The sequence below is a fragment of the Akebia trifoliata genome, chromosome 2 (assembly GCF_017979445.1).
Source record: "Akebia trifoliata isolate Shusen 1 chromosome 2, ASM1797944v1, whole genome shotgun sequence".
Classification (NCBI taxonomy): Eukaryota; Viridiplantae; Streptophyta; class Magnoliopsida; order Ranunculales; family Lardizabalaceae; genus Akebia; species Akebia trifoliata.
In genome coordinates, this window is record NC_141376.1 from 4,280,343 (window position 1) to 4,299,185 (window position 18,843).

At 35.8% G+C, this 18,843-nt stretch overlaps 3 protein-coding genes across 6 annotated transcripts; 2 read left to right on the top strand and 1 right to left on the bottom strand.

Annotated features, from left to right (window-relative positions):
- Positions 1–477: 477 nt before the first annotated feature.
- Positions 478–4,060, top strand: LOC147408927 (protein AE7-like 1). Its single transcript, XM_086423772.1, is given in 6 exon segments — positions 478–830; positions 1,058–1,163; positions 2,387–2,486; positions 3,117–3,141; positions 3,144–3,161; positions 3,789–4,060. Coding segments are annotated over 6 exon segments (462 nt in total). The 5' UTR covers positions 478–718; the 3' UTR covers positions 3,890–4,060.
- A 5,032-nt stretch (positions 4,061–9,092) lies between these two features.
- LOC147408928 (Erythronate-4-phosphate dehydrogenase family protein) lies at positions 9,093–13,093 on the top strand. Of its 2 annotated transcripts, XM_086423784.1 has the most exons (4): positions 9,093–9,435; positions 9,558–9,647; positions 10,130–10,945; positions 12,604–13,093. In XM_086423784.1, the coding sequence occupies exons 3-4, from the start codon at positions 10,238–10,240 to the stop codon at positions 12,826–12,828; spliced, it is 933 nt and encodes a 310-aa protein (XP_086279910.1). In that variant the 5' UTR covers positions 9,093–9,435; positions 9,558–9,647; positions 10,130–10,237; the 3' UTR covers positions 12,829–13,093. The 2 variants fall into 2 exon arrangements, with proteins under 2 accessions (XP_086279910.1, XP_086279917.1); XM_086423791.1 differs by lacking the exon at positions 9,558–9,647.
- A 574-nt stretch (positions 13,094–13,667) lies between these two features.
- LOC147408929 (Sec14p-like phosphatidylinositol transfer family protein) lies at positions 13,668–18,204 on the bottom strand. 3 transcript variants are annotated; one of them, XM_086423798.1, is made up of 6 exons: positions 18,079–18,204; positions 16,307–16,397; positions 15,982–16,158; positions 15,665–15,763; positions 15,333–15,578; positions 13,668–14,460 (listed from the first exon to the last, which is right to left on the bottom strand). In XM_086423798.1, exons 2-6 carry the CDS (start codon positions 16,367–16,369, stop codon positions 14,161–14,163), a joined length of 885 nt encoding a protein of 294 aa, XP_086279924.1. In that variant the 5' UTR covers positions 16,370–16,397; positions 18,079–18,204; the 3' UTR covers positions 13,668–14,160. The 3 variants fall into 3 exon arrangements, with proteins under 3 accessions (XP_086279924.1, XP_086279939.1, XP_086279933.1); XM_086423813.1 differs by lacking the exon at positions 18,079–18,204 and adding an exon at positions 16,615–16,837; XM_086423807.1 differs by lacking the exon at positions 18,079–18,204 and adding an exon at positions 16,577–16,837.
- Positions 18,205–18,843: the final 639 nt, after the last annotated feature.

An 18,843-nucleotide genomic window follows, 5' to 3' on the forward strand; every position in this document is an offset into this window, starting at 1 on the left:
CTTGCCATGTTAATTGCATATAATTTATCGTCTGCATTCATCACAACTCTTTTCTTTATTGCTTTAATTATTTATAGTCTTAAAATAAGGATTTTCTAGCTAGTAAATCTTCACTCAATCAATACTCAACTGACATGGCAAAGACACATAACCGTAAAAAAAAATTTCTCGGGATACATATTGTACATCTCATGTGTATCCCAAGAGAAATTATTTATGATTCCATGTCCTTACCACGCCAACTGAGTATTGAGCGAGTGAAAATTTTCTTAGTTAGGAAATTAGGACTCATAATATTATTCTCATTTGAGTGGATCACACACACGAGAAAATAGGGAATTGTCATGTATAATTAGGCGGAAAAGTTGGCATCATCATTTTGTATTTGCTTGGTGATAGGTGGAAGTGAGATCATCAACATTAAAGTGGGTCCCTCACTCTTTAATCTGTTGGACTTATCTAGCCTCAACTCACAGTTAAATCTCTCCACGAAACTGACGGTTAAGATAAGACCCAAAGCACAGCTTTCCTAGCGATCGGCAGATCTTCCAGGGGATAAGTAAAATTTGTCTAGGGATACAATTTCCTTCTCTGTTTCTTCACGCGTTTGATGTTTTAAGCTGAAACATTTCTTTCCCCTGAAGCGTCAAGCGAGGGTTAACAGACAACCTCAAAAAGAGAAGAACAGTCGTAGTTTGAGACTTGAGAGAGAGAGAGAATGACTCTAGGGTTGATCAATGCGAATCCGATCGTCCACGCCAAGAAGGAGAGGATCGCTAGAACCGAAGATCTCCACAGCGACGATGCAGTCGATCCACTCGACATCTATGATATCCTTTTCTTTTATTTCTTAATCAGATCCGATTTGTACCTATTTATTTCCGATCTGAACCGTTAACAGTTTAAAACAGTTGCAGAGACGTATAATTCGATCTTTCTGTTTTATTTTATTTTTCTTGATTTAAACAAGTGGAATCTGTAAGTGATTTTTTGATTTTTTGTTTTGGTGAAATGGGTGAAGTTGAAAATTTTGTGATTCTTTGACTCAAGTCAACAAATTCAGTTAGGGATATTAGAGATCCAGAGCATCCTTATTCGCTGGAACAGCTCAGTGTTCTCTCTGAGGAATCAATTACCGTTGATGAGAAGCTCGGACGCATACTGTAAGGGTTACTTATTTACTCGGATTTCTTCAATTTCATTTGTACTCGCTAAGTTTCCATCGATTTCACAGTGTAAAGTTGCATTGATCTGTTGCAAAAATCTCATAATTTGAACAACCCATGACTTACAATTGTGATTCTATTTGCTTCTAATAATTCGATTAAAACCTTAAGAATATGTAAGTATACATCAATAACTGTTCTTTTTTGAATGTTGGTTCGTTTTTTACTCTGTGGGTACAAACAATTGGAAACTACAGGGAGGTGGGGTTCTGTTGTTTAATCTCTATCAGTTAATTATATGGAAATACTTGTTGACCCTTTTTTTTTTCCTTCAAATTTTTATTTTTAATTTTACTGGCAATACTATGTCCATGTCTGGTATGACCCCACATTGTCATTAATCTTCGGCAAACAAAAATTTGCTGTCTTCAGGTGCTTAATTTTTTCCTCCGCACACCACATAATAGTGTCGAAGCCTTATCTCAAACCTTTGGGGTTGGCTAATGAATCTTGTTCTTACATTCAATTTAGTCCAAAGCTACGTCTTATGTATGTTCATACCAGCTTTCACTATAAATCCATTATCTTTTGGGTCTTCTTCCCAATCTTTTAAGACATTCAATTTGTTTATTCCTTCTAAATTGGACTGTAATTGGCATTCGGTGAACATGCTCAAAGATCTCCTCTCTTAGTTTATCTATCACTTATTGAAGCTATTCCTACATTTTCTTGAATGTTTTGTACTTTAAATTTTGTCTTTCCTAGTTGTCCCACTCATGCATTGTAACATCCCTTTCTCAGCAGTTTGACTTCATTACCATGATGCTTCTTGACCGCCCAAGATTTTGCTCCACAAAACGTTGTTGTTCTTCATGTTGTTTTATAAAATTTTTCTTTTAATTTGATTGGTATGCACGCCAGAATCACACCTCCACTTTAACCATCTAGCTCTAATTCTATGGGCAATATCTTCCTCAGTCTCTCCATTGTTATGTATAATAGACCCGAGGCAAAGAAAATTATCGCTTTTGATAGCACACAGTTGGCTGTGACGTCGTCGAAAGTTTATCTTCCTTTGATGGTCATCTTCTTTTGTTCTTTGTCTAATTGCTTTTTCCCCCTTCTGGACAACTCTGCATTGTCTCTAGTTTTTTTGGAGTTAATGATGGTTTCTACTGTATTTCTACTCTGATGTGCTGATTTTTCTCATGAACTTGTAGGATAACCTTCACTCCGACCATCCAGCATTGTAGCATGGCAACAGTCATTGGTTTATGTCTTAGAGTTAAACTGATGAATTGTTTCCCTCCACATTTCAAGGTGAGTTGTTTTACTTAATTCCATATTATATTGAAAATTTTGAATCAAGTTTGTTATGAATCAAGAGAAATTTCTATGCCTTCTTGTTGGGGAAGAATAAATGATATACTGCATTCTTCTTCTATTTTGCTTGGCTTCCCAACTACTGAGGTTTTTTCCTTTAATCCATTGATTTCCTTAGTTATGCCCAAAGTTTAGTTTGCTTTGTTCTCTAATGTTTTTCTTGCAGTCCTGTGGTCAATTGGTAGCATTATTATGTACATTACCAGTGAGGTTATGCTTTCTTAAAAATGAAACAAATGTCCTAGAGATTCATTTGTCTCAAGTATCTGGTTATTGGTTGACTTTTCTCTGGAGATATCTGGTTAAGGTTTTAATGTCAGTATTGTGGTATGCATCATTGCCTGGTTATGGGAAATGAGACACATCGCAATAATTGATAAATGTTGCAATGACTTTTTTCTCTTGAAAGTTTTGATAGAAAGATTGGGATTTTATTTTCACTCTACGGGTTCAAGTAAAAGCGCCCCCTCCCACCCCCCTTCCCCACAACCCTGTATTTCCCTCCTGAAAATCTGATTCTCACCCAGAATTAGTCTTATTTATATATCTGATGACACATTTGTGCAGGTTGACATCAAAGTGTCTCCGGGATCTCATGCAATGAAGAGTCAGGTAGAATAAAAGAAAGCCTAATACGCTTTTCTTCATCAGATACCAAGCTTCTTCCTAGTTTGAATTGAATATTAAGAAACTTGTTTTAACTTTGAAACATTTGTCTCAAAGAATATTAATGTTGGGAGTGGGGGGTGTTGCTCCTGGGAAGAACTCCACTTTCCTTTCTTTGCCAAACGTGGGGAACCAACTCAGGGGATTGTGATCCACTATCAGTGTGTCCGATCCGGATGAGGCAAAGAATTGATCTCATTTGAATTTCTTAACCATTTCATGTATCTCATTCTTTTGGATGATCAGAAAAAATAAATAAAAATAGTGAAACGGTTCTCTAAAAAAGAAAGAAAAGCCAATTGGTCAATGGTTACATTCATTTAATTGGGCAGTTCTGACCCAGGGTTCTTGGTCGGAGCCATCTGATGGTGGGTCTCTAGTTCCTACTCACCTGGATCATTCAAAAGAGAGGAAGGGAGAGAAGTTTCTTTCCCCTGGTGTACGTTTTCCTCTTCATCCAATGCAAAAAATGCATATCTATTCTAACCTTTCTAGTTTTTTAGAACCCTTTCTCCTTTTTCTTCTCTCTTAGGTCCAAACTATCATTAACCATGTTTTTCCTTTTTTTGGCAGTTAATAAGCAGTTGAATGATAAAGAAAGGGTTGCAGCTGCCCTCGAGAATCCCAACCTTCGCCAATTGGTGGATGAGTGCCTCTACTCCAACGAACTTTAACTAAGCCAATGAACTTTAGCTAAACTTGTTCAGGTAGAATATGTTGTCTGGTAATCGCTTTCTGTAATAGGTGTCTACAGCATCTATTCAATCACGCATGGGCATGTCTATGGTTTGTAAATAGTATTTAATCTGATGGAAGTATTCTGCTTTGATGAAATTCTTTTTGCATATTTGTCTCTTCACATGGGCTATTAAGCTGGGAATGTGGACAATCGTTGATTCACATTTAACGCATGAGGAAATATATGTTGCAGATGGCTATGCCATATACAAAGCTTATCTCCCTGTGCTCGTGTACATGACCAAATCATTGATTCAGATCATTTTATTAGTGTCCCACCTCTTGATGGAGTATAACATTCAATTGGGCAACAGTGACTATTCAGGAAAAGCTCAGAATTGGACAAGCCAAGGAAAACCGGCTTTACATCTGAGAGTTGAAAATTGTCCAGTTGGTGTGGAATTTATGCCCACCAATTGCGGAGTACAGGATGATGTGTGGTGGGTCACACCTATGGTATGATAGAGGGCTGAATGATATAAGCCCTTTCTTTCAGAGTTTATTTTTATGTTTATTTTCTGGCTTTTTTTTTATTCCTCTGCCTGGTGTGGTCTAGCTTTTTTGGATTTCTATAAGCATATTGGGTTGTTCGATGATATTGGATTGAACCCATGACTTGATAATGAAATCAATCCATGTCCTGCTTTATTTCATTTCTGCTGGAGGCCTGTCTCTTTCTTGAAAATCATCTATGGTCCACATAGAAGAAAATCACTCAACTAGTTAAGTGGGTGGATAAGGGAATGAAAATGTGAAGATTGCCGACGTTGAAATATGTTATGGAGGTGACACCCACACTGTGGTGGGGCTTAATTTCTCACCAATAATACTCATGTAGACCCGCACACCTCACTAGATAGTTGTCTTCCTCATACCTAGCCCAATAGTTTGGATTGCCACTGCATTTCGAAAAGGAAATTTTGGTTACTAAAGTATGGAGGATGTTCTATCGATCTGTCTATGTACTCAGATTTGATTCTACAGAGTATCTACCAAAGTTTTAGTGAGATTTTGTTACATTTTGATTGGACACTTGGACTAGTTGAAATTGTATAACAAAGCTGTAATGATTTGTTATCAAAATAAGCTAATTATCTCCCCTTTGAAAATAATCCAGTAGCGTGCTCATCCTCTACTCTGATCACAAACATATTTGAGAGAGACAGGACAGAATTATGCCAATAGTAAAATCGGCATCCCCCAAAGTTATGGAGTTGAGTGATGTTAATGAATCACAGAGGCTTCAACTCTCAATTTCTTCCATGTGGGCTACTTTTGGGCCTAATGGCCCTTGAGTTTGGATAACCAATTGAAGCAGCACTCAAAGGATGGGTTTGATTAGAATTTTTTACATTGTGTTACTTTCATGCTTGAATTATATATCTCCAGCTTACTAAACTAGTGAATCGAACTGACATCTTTAAGTGATCCAAGAAATGAATTATCTCTGCCTCTCTCAATGAATCATTCTAGAGTGGTGAATTATGAACCCGAATTTTAACCAAGTGAATCAATGAACCAGGTAGCATCTATTTCAATGAACCATTCTAGAGTGGTGAATTATGAATCAGAATTTTAACCAAGTGAATCAACGAACTAGATAACATCTGTTGGGATTGTGTGTGTAGAGAGGAAAAAATCCAAAAGAATTTTCATGATAATAAGGGACCTAACCATTTGATGGACTGGGTCAACTTAAACTTTGGTCCATAACAAACTGTTTTGGTCTTTTAGACAATAATTTTTTGGCCCACACATCTGATGAATCTCTGGCATTTTTTAGGCAAAACAAATCAGTGGATAGAAAATAATAATACTTTATTTTAATATTTTGGGTATCACAGAGTTACCCCCCACCCTTTTGAAATGGGACGAGTCCCTTCGGTCAGACGATAATGTTTTATTTCATTCTAAATGTGTTTTTGGTTTCTTGGTTTTGCAAGAGGAATACACTAGAGTGATTAAATAGAATACTGCATTCGACACTAAGCTGATGTAGAGTTGTGCATGGAACCATAGATGTTTTCTTCGAGATATGAGTGATAAATATCAACGGTTTTGTGCACACCCCCACATCAGTTCAGTGCCGAATACAGTGTCCTGCACAGTCACCCTAGGACTCTCATTTGCAAGAATCTACGCGAGATGCCAAGTTAGCATGATTAAGACGTATTTGTCCATCTTTTTAAGAAAATTTACCAAAACACATCCATTTGATGTTTCCTCGGATCATCTCCAATGCACTCCTCTATCTCTTAGTGACACCAACGTTACATATATGTTCCCTCATTTTCTGTAATATCTATCAAAATACCCCTATTTGTAATTTTTCCCCTCAATATCTTCTCCCATACTAACATCCCAATCTATTATGTTTTGCTGCCCATTTTCTTCCATTATCCATGAACTGACACCAGAAACATCTTCAACAATTAAGAAATGCCATCATTTACAAATTTAATGGGTTCAAAATTTATAACATTTTACTTTATTTGTGTTATTTGATTAATGAAACCACCAAATACCTATTAGTACAATGTATTTACCTTTTGAGACCAAAACTACTTCTTATGTAAGGGACAATATGATTATCTAAACACAATCTTACATACAATTTTTTGTTTTATTACCGAAGCCTAGCAATCACAGAAAAATATTTTAGCCCTAAAAAGTAATTTATGAATTGTCACCAAACGTCTAATTTCGAAGTATTTTATTGAAACTCTTCAAGTGGAAGCAGCCCTACCCCCAAGTGCTTTGGCAACATACGTATAGCAGCGTTTTCTTCAGAACATGTTGGCTTATTGACACATTCACTAAATTTATTATAAAAAAAATGATCATATATAATAACCATACACTATATTTCTTGATGATTATTATCTGAGAATTTCTTATTTCTGCAAGGCACATTGTAGAAATTGTATATACCAAGAGTGGGGGGGTTTGAAACCCTCCTCCCACACCTCAATGCATGCCACTTAAGCTCTAATCCAAGAAATTAATGCCGAAAAGGCCTCTCTTTTATAATCTTCTCAGATTATGGCTTACCTGGCATGTATTGAGTCGTGGGAGGATGATTTTCACTATCCACTCTAGATGTATACAATGTGGAAACTAAAATGATCAAGTCAAGGTAGATATATTGATAAGTACGTAAAAAGTTTGAGGAGCTGAAATTTCACAAAGTGGCTCGATTCTCATGAAGTTTAGGTGATCAATGACGGGCACCAACATGAATCCTATGAAGGTATGATGGAGATGATGGGCACTAACATGGATCCTCCAATGGCATGGGGATGGCAAATGTGCAAAAATTTGACTACCACAATTTGTGTTATTTAAGTTGAATATTAAAATGTCATTTTGTTCAACAAATTTTAATAGCATCTAAGCATACCTTTATTGTAGTTTAGAAAATTGGCCAAGTCAACCAATTTATTTGTTTAGTTGTTTTTCTACTTTTTAGATCTTTACTATTATTATTATTATTATTATATTATTATTATTATTATGAGAGAAGGAAGAGTTGAAATGGTTAGAAACCAAAATTTAGAATCTCACAAATGCCCTCATGTTAACTTAATACTATCAAGTTCATTTTCGTCAAAAGAATCCTTTAAAATCCCACGATCTTTATAATCACGTTACATGACACCTAGTTACATATAAAAGATTTTTAGGAATTTAAATGTTTTCTTTGATATAAGCTTTTGATTTTGTTGTTTTTACTTGGGGGGTGGCAATGAGTCAGGTCGTGTTGTTTTCTTATAGTGTTGAAGTTCACCCATTTGATAATTGTGTCAAAAACTTGAAATTTATTAAATAGGTAACTTAGCCTAACCCATGTAATTAGTTCAATAAAATTTTAAATTTAGAGGTAAGTGAGATTTTAGATTTCTTCATTAGGACAAAGTCATCAAAAGCTTAGGGTTTTGGAGACAATTTTCCAAAGAGTTAGGCTAGCCTAACTAATTTTGAAGATTTCAAATCTTATTAAGGGTTGTTGCGTCTGCATGGACTATCTTATTAACAACCCGACATCTTTTTTAAGCTTGATTCAAGGTGCTGAAAATGGACAGTTACCAAACTTCTAAATTTAAAATTAAAATTCATCATTGAAAAATAATAATCAAAATTGTTACAATCTTGTCCTCTACATCCCTTGGCATCGCATCACTGTCTTTAGATGCCACAAAGTAACACAATCAAGAAGATATTCTTATTTAGGAAGTGTTTTTCTCTTTCAAACTAAAAATTTAATACTTAATAATTAAACGTGTCAAAATAAGTTCTAATCCCCAACTTAGACACGACACATTTAATAGTCATGTTAAACGGGTCAACACTATTATGACCTAAACACAGTTAGACTTATTCAAAATCCACTTATTTATATTATTTTTGATTAATCTTCATAAATGATGTTAAAATCAACAAACCTAATGGTACTTAAGGATTAGTTTAATAGAGATTCATCTGACAAAACTAACGGTTGCATTTTTATTTAAAAATACCTCTCCTATGACAATTGTACTTTATAAAGTTGGTTACACACCAATCCTTACTTTATTAAGTTTGTTACCCAACAAACCTTATAGTTGTCACGTCATAAAATTTATGTTACTTAACATAGGTCAAAATTCTAAGAATTACGAAAAAAAATCAAAAAAGAAGAAGTCAATTTTCACCTATGAATTTTGGTTTTAGATTTGGAAGTTCGGTAGCCCTCTATTTTCAATACATTCAATTAAGTTTAAAAAAAATTCTTTTTGAATTATGTTCTTTTGATCTTAGTTTTTTCATGAAATCTAGGACACTATATGATGTTGGATTGCCAATTTGATAATCCATGTAGACCCAACAACCCTTAGTAAAATTTGAGATCTTACTAAGTTAGTCATGCTAACCTGATTTATAAAATAAGGTTTGTTCAGTTAACAAACTTCATAAAGTAAGGGAGTTTTTGTAATAAAATTGTAACATATAGGTCTGTCCAATAAATCTCTCTTAATTTAATCGGACTCGGTCCAGCCAAAAGTTTGTTGAACCAAAATCCGGGTCTTGAATTTCCATATATTGATATTGAAAAGACAACGTGAACGTTAATCCTTATTTTGGATAAGATCCGAATAAGGGTCAGACTTCAGAGAGGGCCCATCTCCTCCTCGTCAGGATCTCTAGACGGACATAAATTAGTATCAAGTTACGAACTAACCCCACCACAATAGAGGAAGAAAATTCAGACTTTTTATCACCACAGATTCGTTTCTCGAAGGAAAAAAGAACCCAATTTGTTTTAATGTGAATTGAGGTCTTGGGTTGTTCTCCTTTCTTTGATTTGAGGTCTTGGTCAGAATTTCTCGGGAGATCGAAAGCTCTGTTTTTCTTGGCTGTTGAAAGCGAATCGAGAAGTCACGCGAGGCTGGAATTCTATTGTATTTTGATTTGAAAAGAAGGGGAGAGGAGAGATTTGTGGATGGTATGTGTTTTTTGTTTCATAATTTTATGTTTAGACTTTGGAATTTGGATACTAGTGATCATTAAAAAACCAAAAATCGAGTTTTGGCATGTTGTTTGACGTGTATGATTGTCGATCGCCAGGTAATTGTTGAGTGTATATTTGTGGTCTCTCTCTCTCTCTCTCTCTCAAACACAAAAATGGAGAAAAATGGTTCTCTGATGCTGCTGATGGTTTGTGTTTCCTTAAATCTTGTTTGATTCAATTTTCATTTTGCCTGTAAGGTTGAATTCAGTTTATCATTTCTTTGTTCTTTCCTTTTCAAGGGTTTTTGTTGGGTTTTAATCTCTTGAATTGGATTTTTTTTTTCTTTCACTGTGTTTTATATTACTAATCCATTTTAAGAGATCTTCCTGTTAAGCTTTGGCCCTCTGTCTTGGTCTGTTTCTCTGTTTTGTATTGGGCTCTCTCTTCTTTCTTCTTTTACTTTGACTCTTCTCTGAATTTCGGTTTCTTTCATTTTGAACCAAAAGAGTAACATAAACATACTTTATTTCTGTTTTTCTCTTACCTTTTTCTTTGATGATGATATGGGTCTGATTTGCTTGTTTTCAGATTGCTTTCCGGATGTTTGAACTAAGTTCCTATAATTAATTGTTTATCTTTTCTATAATTTTGCATTTTTTTCTAAAGTGTTCTATTGATCTTGGCACAGGTTTCCAATACCAATCTCTGATTAGCTTTTATATGGTTTTTCCCAAGTAATTATCTCTATGATGTGGAAGAATTCCATTGAGGAGCACGAGGACTGAATTCGAAGGTGATGGAGTGTTCTTACGAGGTGGTGAACGTCGATGAACGGACCGAACCTGGCCACAAGATCGTCAGGCACTCTAATTACCCACCACACACCCAATTATCGTCACCTTGGTTCGATCTAAGAGTCTTCTATGTAAGAGTCAGCAATTGCGAGGTTGATGAATCAACACCCGAGCATCTCGCTCTCAATCATATCCCACTGAGTCCCGATACTCTCCTTGAAGTGAATGGTGGGAGGAGTAGCATATACTCTGAAGGAGTCTCTTCTCTTCTTAGAAGAGATCGATTCGATAAAAAAACTGAAGAAGCTACATTTGTGAGCACTGATAGTGTAAGGATGACGGGAAGTGTGAAATTTGAGGTTTATGATAAAGAAGATCTTGTGCTCTCTGGGGTCTTAGAGATGTATAACGGTAATGGGTTTATCAGGGAATCGAAAAACCATAGTAGACGATGGAGCATGAATTGTCAATCGGAGATGACCGTAGGCTCTGGCTTCTTAAAGGGAAAACAATATATTGGTCTCGAATCACCTTCACCAACTATTGAGGTTTATATTGCGGGTTGTTTCTCAGGCACTCCTATAATTTTGACAAAAACTTTGCAGCTAAGTTTTCGGAGAAAGCACACAAGGAAGGGAATGTTAGATTCAATCCCTGAGTATGAGACAACTGAATGCAAGAAAGAAATTCCATCTGAGCTTGATTTACAGGTACTTAATTGATGACAAACTAGACAAATTGCTGGTAAAATTGAATTTTTTTTGGTTGATTTACAATTTTTGCGAGTTTGGGATGATGGGTTTATTTACTATCTTAGATTCTTAATGCCTTAATAACCATTCCCATGTTTGATCCTCCTAGACAGATCACTCATAAAATTAAATTTTTTGATTGATTTACAATTTTCTTGAGTTTGGGATGTTGGGTTTAGCTATTATCTTAGATTCTTACTGCCTAAATAACCATGCCCATATTTGACCCACCTCTCTGTTATGGGTGCCCAAATGTTTCCTGTCCTGGGACATGTCCTCTTGTTACAGAAAAAAACAATTTCTTTTAGAGATAGGTGTCTGGATTGGCAAATGGAATCTTATCTTAGTTAGGTTGGATGAGGAGGGTATGGGCATGGGCACATGTTTTTAAATGTATGGAGTAATACAATATCTACCCTTTTTCAACATTGTCTTTTATGTTATACCAGAATCTGACATGGTCTTTTTTAGTTCTTGGGGACGGATCATGGGACATATGTATAAACAATGTAACAATAATAAATTTTCAAAATATGGGTTAGAGGTTTTGGATTGGGCTGATTTTTTGTGGGGATGATCTCTATGATGAGAAGATCATCCTAAAAAAAAAAATCAGTCCAATCTGAAACTTCTAACCCCATCAAAAGTGGTTTAGAATGTGGACCGTCGATTTTTACCAATAAGTTGTAAACCACTTTTGATGGACTTACAAGTTTCAGGTTGAGCTGATTTTTTGTGAGGATGATCTTCTCATCATAAAGACCATCCTCACAAAAAATCAGCTCAATCCAAAGCCTCTAATCCATATTTTGAAAAACCATTGTTTTTACATATGTCCCATGATCCTCCCCCTTAGTTCTTTGCTTTTAAGTTTTTATAACCAATTTGTGAAGGACCAGTTTATCTTCATTGATTTCTCAAAAGTGGAAACCATATCTGTAATATTTGTTTCTATCATTGTTTCGTACTCAATTTGTTTCAGTATCGTTGTGCGTTTGGACATCCAACGTAAATATCTTAATTTGGCTATGAAAATTTTATTTTTATCTAATTTTATCATCATAATCATTATTTGTTCTTTATCCTAAATATTGGAGTCAGCTTCAAGTGTCTTATATTGTGATCAAAACTATCTTGAGCCATAGCTTCAATCAAGCCAAGTATCTTTTCTTAATACCTCTGTCCTCATCATTTTCAGTGTTTTTCTCGTCTTCGTTGGAACCTTTAACTCGCATCAAAGCTTTCTCATTAGCATGATCTTTGCATACATGTATCATACACATTAATAAAGCCTCCTTTCATATATGCATGAACATTGAAAGGTTAACATATATAGCATTGTTCTTGCATGGTTACTTAACTTGCTGTATGGTAGATATCATCGTATGCACGATGTAATATAACCAACTTCAGATTTAGTTCATCCAAATCAAATATGATGGATTTCTTACCTTCTTCCATGCCATGTTTATCTAGTTTTTCTCTCCCTTTAAAATTCGCTTGGTATCTTTGCCCGTTTCAATTTCGTAAACTTTTGCATTCTATTTTTGGTATTGAATTAAGTCTTTCGTGGGGGTACCAACTGTCCTACTTCCTATTTCTTTGGACTTGCGCAGATTTCAGAATACCAAGACTACAAGCCAGGGAGAGAAGATTTTAACGTGTACTCAAGGGCAGAATATATAGATGGAGAAGGCGGTGAACTCTCATGGTTCAATGCGGGCGTGAGGGTTGGTGTTGGGATCGGCCTTGGCGTTTGTCTGGGAGTTGGGATAGGAGTAGGTGTATTGGTCCGCACGTACCAAGCAACTACCAAAACCTTCAAAAGACGACTAATCTAATCCAACCTCCGCTGTCAGTACCCAATCCAACTCCAATGCAGTCCATTAAATCCAACGAATCCAAAAATCAACTTTGTGGCATTGCTGAGATGAATTCACCATTGAGATAAGTTTACTGAGTAGAATTACATATATATATATTCTTGTAGCTCAGAGTCAGCTTTGTATGTTTTTTGTGGAAGTATGTTATTTGTCTTAACGGGATCTGAGAACGATGGAGTTAATAACATGTAGAGTGGTGGGCGTCTGTTGTTGTAAACTTGCATATCTGTTTGCTCTGCTTTTTCAATCTGTTGCTGAGAAACTAAATATGTGTATAAAGATCACAAACATTTAAGTTACAATGGGACCTTCATCATTGTCACCCACAAGAGCAATGTTGTCCCTAGAGGCTGACAAATGTACCCACCCTTGATGGGTGGCTGCAACATCTGATGTTGTCATGTTGACAGAAGCCCAATCACACACACACCATCATCATCATCATCATCATCATCATCAAAGCCTTATCCAATCACAATCACATTTACAGCGCATTAATGTGTCTGGATAGCATTCCTACCAGACGGGAGGGTTTGGTGACAATGAATATTATTGTTGTTCAACTCGATTTAGAATTGCAGGTGCCAACTAGCTTAGTTGTTGAAGTCTTTGGGTGATGATGCCAGTGACCTGAGTTCAAATCCCGCTAGCACTGAGTTACTGAACTCGTTAAAAACATGCTTATCGAATTAAAAAGATCTCTATTTGGAATTATATCTTTGTTCATCATCTCTCTTTTTAACCACCTCGAACCACATAACTTTTTACATTGAAGCACTCTTTTCCATAGTTCAAACTTGAAATAAAATAGCATGGGAATGAGATTATTTGGAGTGGAAACAACAAGATTATCACCACAAAGATATTTGTCGTCATAAGTAATCAAATAGATTTCAGTTATTTTTGAAACTAATGATCTAGGTGGGAACTGAGGGATGGTTTTCTGACCAACTGTGACAAGCACAACGCAGTACCACCATCAACTCACCGATGGTGTTTCCCCTAAGATACGAGACACTAAATTGTCTTTACGATTATGAGAACATGAAGCTTCTATAAGCATGCACTACATGACTATTATAGTTCCTTCTCTATAAATGTAGAGGTCGAAGGTTTTATTCAACAGGAAATGGAACCTCACTTCAACTACAGATTCTTTTTAATAAATATGATAGGTTCCCCCATTAGCTCAGCTTATCTAGAATTCGTTCAAGATTTCTAGGGTGGCTTGTCAATAATTCGATTCAATGATTACTTAGATTACTATACTGTGTGTCAGCTTGGGCTCGCTCAGCTGGCAGGAGGTGCAAGGGGTGCTGGTGCTGGGACCACCTCTGCTCCTGAATGCCCATTACTAACATGGCTAAGCTTATTGTCGAAACCCCAAATGCTGGCAGCTTTCACATCATCCTGAGCCATCATTCTCGAGAACTCGTCATGGTCATAGTTCATCTTGGCCTTTCCACCAAGCTCGATTGGAAGGTTCTCCATGTCAAAAAATGATCTCATGAGCTCCACACTGGATTTGTTCTTTGGGTAGACAAACTTCACCTTCTGGAATGTTTTTGGATCAAGGAAGTACTTGACGATCTAAAAGAAATTAAAGTAAAGAAGATTCAATAATGATAGAGCAAAACCAAAAAGGATGCTTACAAGTCCTGTTTATCCATTTTTTTTTTCGTCAAGACAAAATAAAATGAACAATACAACATAAAGAAAAAAGTGAGGATCACAAAGCATCCTAACAAGGAGGACAAAGAACAAATCCACTATGAAGATCTACACATTTTTTTTTCTCATCTAAAGATGGTCATCAAAATGGAATCCTCTTGGTCAAAAAATAAAAAGAAATCCTCTAAATTCAAGGAGAATGGAAGAGCAATTGTAATAAACGGCCTTAACTTTCAGTATGAACTAACAAGGCCTATTTGTCGAGAATTTATCAAACAGAAATGTGTAGACTGATGAACAGACAGTACAAGTTTGTCTATTTGACATAGGTTTGACATGCATATCCACTTAGAGATCTCCTGGATCCAGTATTTGTGTGAGCAATGAGATGTACCACCACTCTTTTCTTGAACATTCCAATAAAAAATCCCAGTGACCAGATTAAAAAATCTGTGCCTTGGGTTGTTAGGATGATCCAATTGAATTGGCTATGAGGCTAAATCTCCTAGGCAGACCACAATCTTTGCATTATGTGGATCGCTTAATATTTGGTTCAAGAATAAAATACGAGAGATTCTATTGCCACACCAGCTTTTACTAAGAGCACCCAAGAGTGAGCTAATTCTTCATTAATGTCATGTGAATTGGTGTGCTCTTAGTAAAAGTTGGTGTTGCAATAGAATCTCTCTAAAATATCGAGAACGGGGACTAACACAAAATCCCAAAACAAGGATTGTTTGGGTGCATGGATGTCATTGCAAAAAATACCAAATGGTTCTAGTAGGACTCACCTTCCAAAATGCTTCAAAAATCCTCGGGGGATTGTAGAGAAACGCTATAGCAAGTCTTTCAGGGTAATGGTTTTGTAAAATATTCGAAGAATCTCGGGCAGTTTTGATGGACACGTTAGTGGTAATTGTCCATCCGGTGAAGTCTATTAACCATGACATTTGCTCTTGACCCTCAGGAAGGTTAAGGATAGCATTCTCTATGAGATATACTAGATGCCGGATCTGATTATCAGCCGCTGTCGTGTTCTGCAAAAATAAGGTAAAATACGGTTGATTTTTAAAATTGGCCAGAACCGCACACACATCTTACAGAAGATAATCCAAATACAGACCTGCATTCCTGGTCTTAATATAAGAACAGTCCTCCCATATAGGTCATGAAAATTTGCCCTGAACACTTTCCCAGTCTCACCTTCACTTGCTACTTCATGCTGAATAATGAAATAAGTTAATACAGTAAGTGCAAGATAAGAGATTAGTTTACTTTCACAGATAATCGATAAAAGAGATGGTCACATTTTTACATCCTAGCGAGAACATATAAACAATTAAGGTGACAGAGAAACAAAAAGGAATTGGAGAGCAACAGATAAAGTTCTGAATTTTGTATATTGTTGAAAACATCTCGGCAAAGGTCAATCTGACTTACCCAACGAATTTCCTCGGGCTTATAGGTCAACCTCCACTTGAGAGTATCGTCCAACATTTTCTTCGCCTTGTCAACATTCCAATTTCGAGCTTCCAAATATCTCCTCAGGCATGCATCAGTACAATACCGTACACTACGATCAGATAATGGTCCAATAGCAGTTTTGAGCTCATTAACCTGTTTGTAGAATATGGATTTGCTTTATATGGACTATCTAGAATTGTTATCACCCTTTAATAAAATATGGATTTGAAATTTAGGTGAAAAAAATACTTTGAAAACTTTAATTGTTATCTCCCTTGTGTATCTACAGGCTTTGAATTACCTTTGCATCTTGTTGCACAGAATCATTCTCCTGATGATTATGAGATTGCCTTCGCCGAAACATAGTAAGTCAGTCTGCAATGGACTCCAACCTACAACAGTAAACCTCATATAAGGCCATTAAAGAAGTCAATTTTATACCCTGGTTTCCTAAAACATTTTGGCAAGTCTATCTACAAGAAGTTGAGATAATCTAGTACGTTGAGATTGGAAATTTGTTAACAAGGTTATTGTGGTACAATTATATTAAGGTCCATAGGCCTAATTCAACCTTACAAAACCGGCCTGTAAGGTGAGGGTTGTCGTCACCTCAAACACCGCACAAATCGAGCACCCAGGACTGATGTGGGACTATTGTTGTAACAAATTAGAGAACAAACCCTCGGGCAATAAGCTGGAATATGCAACATATCACATTGAAATAATTATGTAAAAGTATTGCATATGAAGATCAATTCCATAAGAATCGTAATCATTTGACTACCCCATGTGGCAAACTCATTCGACTACCTGACGTGACAAGTTAAGGAACCGTAGATCTGTGCTCCTCAGGATACACGACTGCACTTCCCCATAAAAAAGTGTATCTTGAGGGAACGTGTATCCCAAGGAGCGCAGATCTACGGTTCCCTAACTTTTCACGTCAGGGTAGTCAATTGAGTTTGCCACGTGGGGTAGTTAGATTATCACGACTCATTCCATAACTCAATAATAAGAATTGGTAGATCATGAATCATAGTCCAATACATATAATGAAGCAGAAAAATGACAATTCATAACGTAAAAGAAAATATATCAAAAGTACATTTTAAAATAATGAAAAAATAAAAATAAAATCATAAGATGATGAACTAAACAAAGAACTTATAACACTGAATATGCATAAAATTGATGAGCAATGTCACAAGAAATCAAGGTTCTTTCCTGGATCTGTCTAGTCACTTGGGCACTATCCTGGTCATCTAGGTTTACGATTACTAAGAACTAACCCAGATTTACAAGATCTTGGTCAAAATCATGGGAATCCAGTCAACCCAAGGCAGAACCAAGTAGACTTAAATCAAATTTCCTTCCAATCCAACCTAGCCTTCAGTTTTGACCGAGTTCTTACAGCTTTATTATCATTTTGTATCATCTACACACTACCAAGTACCAACCAACTAGTTCCTTTGATATCAATCTTGCAAATTCAGAAGCAAAAGCTTTTGACCTAATATCACTTATGATTCCAACATATAATCTACCTACATGTAGATTTAGATGATCGAGATGGAGACTCACTTTCCAATAGGAGAACTTAACTCACTAAAATTCGTATCTTGGATGCTCAATCTCCTAATTCAAGCTCAAGGTGTAGGCAAACAGAGTCTAATGGAGAGATTCAAAGATCCAGAATTTTTTCAGAAATATTTAACAAATTATGGAATCATAATCAGTAAAACTAATAAGAACTTAAGATCTAAAGGAGATAAGAATCAGAAAGAGGCTGGAAATAAAGAGAGATCTGAAGGTCAACTACAAATCTATCGGGAGAATCTACGCTCTCATTTCCAAATCAAATTTTACAAAAACAACTACAAAAATTCTCCAAGAAGCCACTGAATTATACAGGAAAATCACACACAATTGCAGAAAAAGGAAGAATAAACAAAGATACTCGACAGTTCAAGAAAAAGCTTCCAAAAAATGCAGGAAAACTGAAATTCCGAGATAGTTTTGTCCAGGTTCATAGAGAAAGAGAGATAAAGGGTGAATGTGTATTGGTTTGCTTACCTGGTGAGAGAGAGAGAGAGAGGGAGTTGTACTTCTTGTGCGAGAGAACTATTTCATTCAGGAAAGGGCCGGTTTTCCAATTTGAGATAATATGAAGATTTAAGGACATGTCCATGACTGTTATAGACAACCCATTTTGACCTTCTTTCGCTTTTGACTTCTCTTTTTTCTCCCTCACGCCCTTTAAGCCCAAGTTTTATTCTAGCCACCCTCTTTTCCATTACTGTCACCAGTCACTTCAATCGGCTCTCGAATTCAAATGAAAAGAAAGCAAACCTTTCAAAACTAAATGCATACACCTAATTTTTTTTTCTAAATTAAATTTTAATATATTTATATAATTATGCATTTTTAAAGGGATTTTGTTAACAAATAAGTATTAGGGTATTTTTGACAGGAAAGATATTTTTGGTAGGGAATTAAAATTTGAAGGTGTATTTAATGCATCTTAACTTGTGCCCTTACATGTTAACAAAATCTACACATCTTAAAAGGTATAATTTTATTATGTCGATTGATATAAAAAACTTGATGTTATCCTATTAAATATTGTATGACAATTTTATCATTATATCTTGATATTTGTCAACTTGAAAATGCTTGGTTGTATTGTCTTTTATGACCAAATTCTATAAGGGTATATTTGATTGCACATGAAAAATAGGGTGGAAAATAAATTTCTATGGAAAATGACATTTTTAAAGTGTTTGATTGCACATGGAAATAGAAATTCATTTTCCACCCCATTCAAAAAGTCCACTAAAT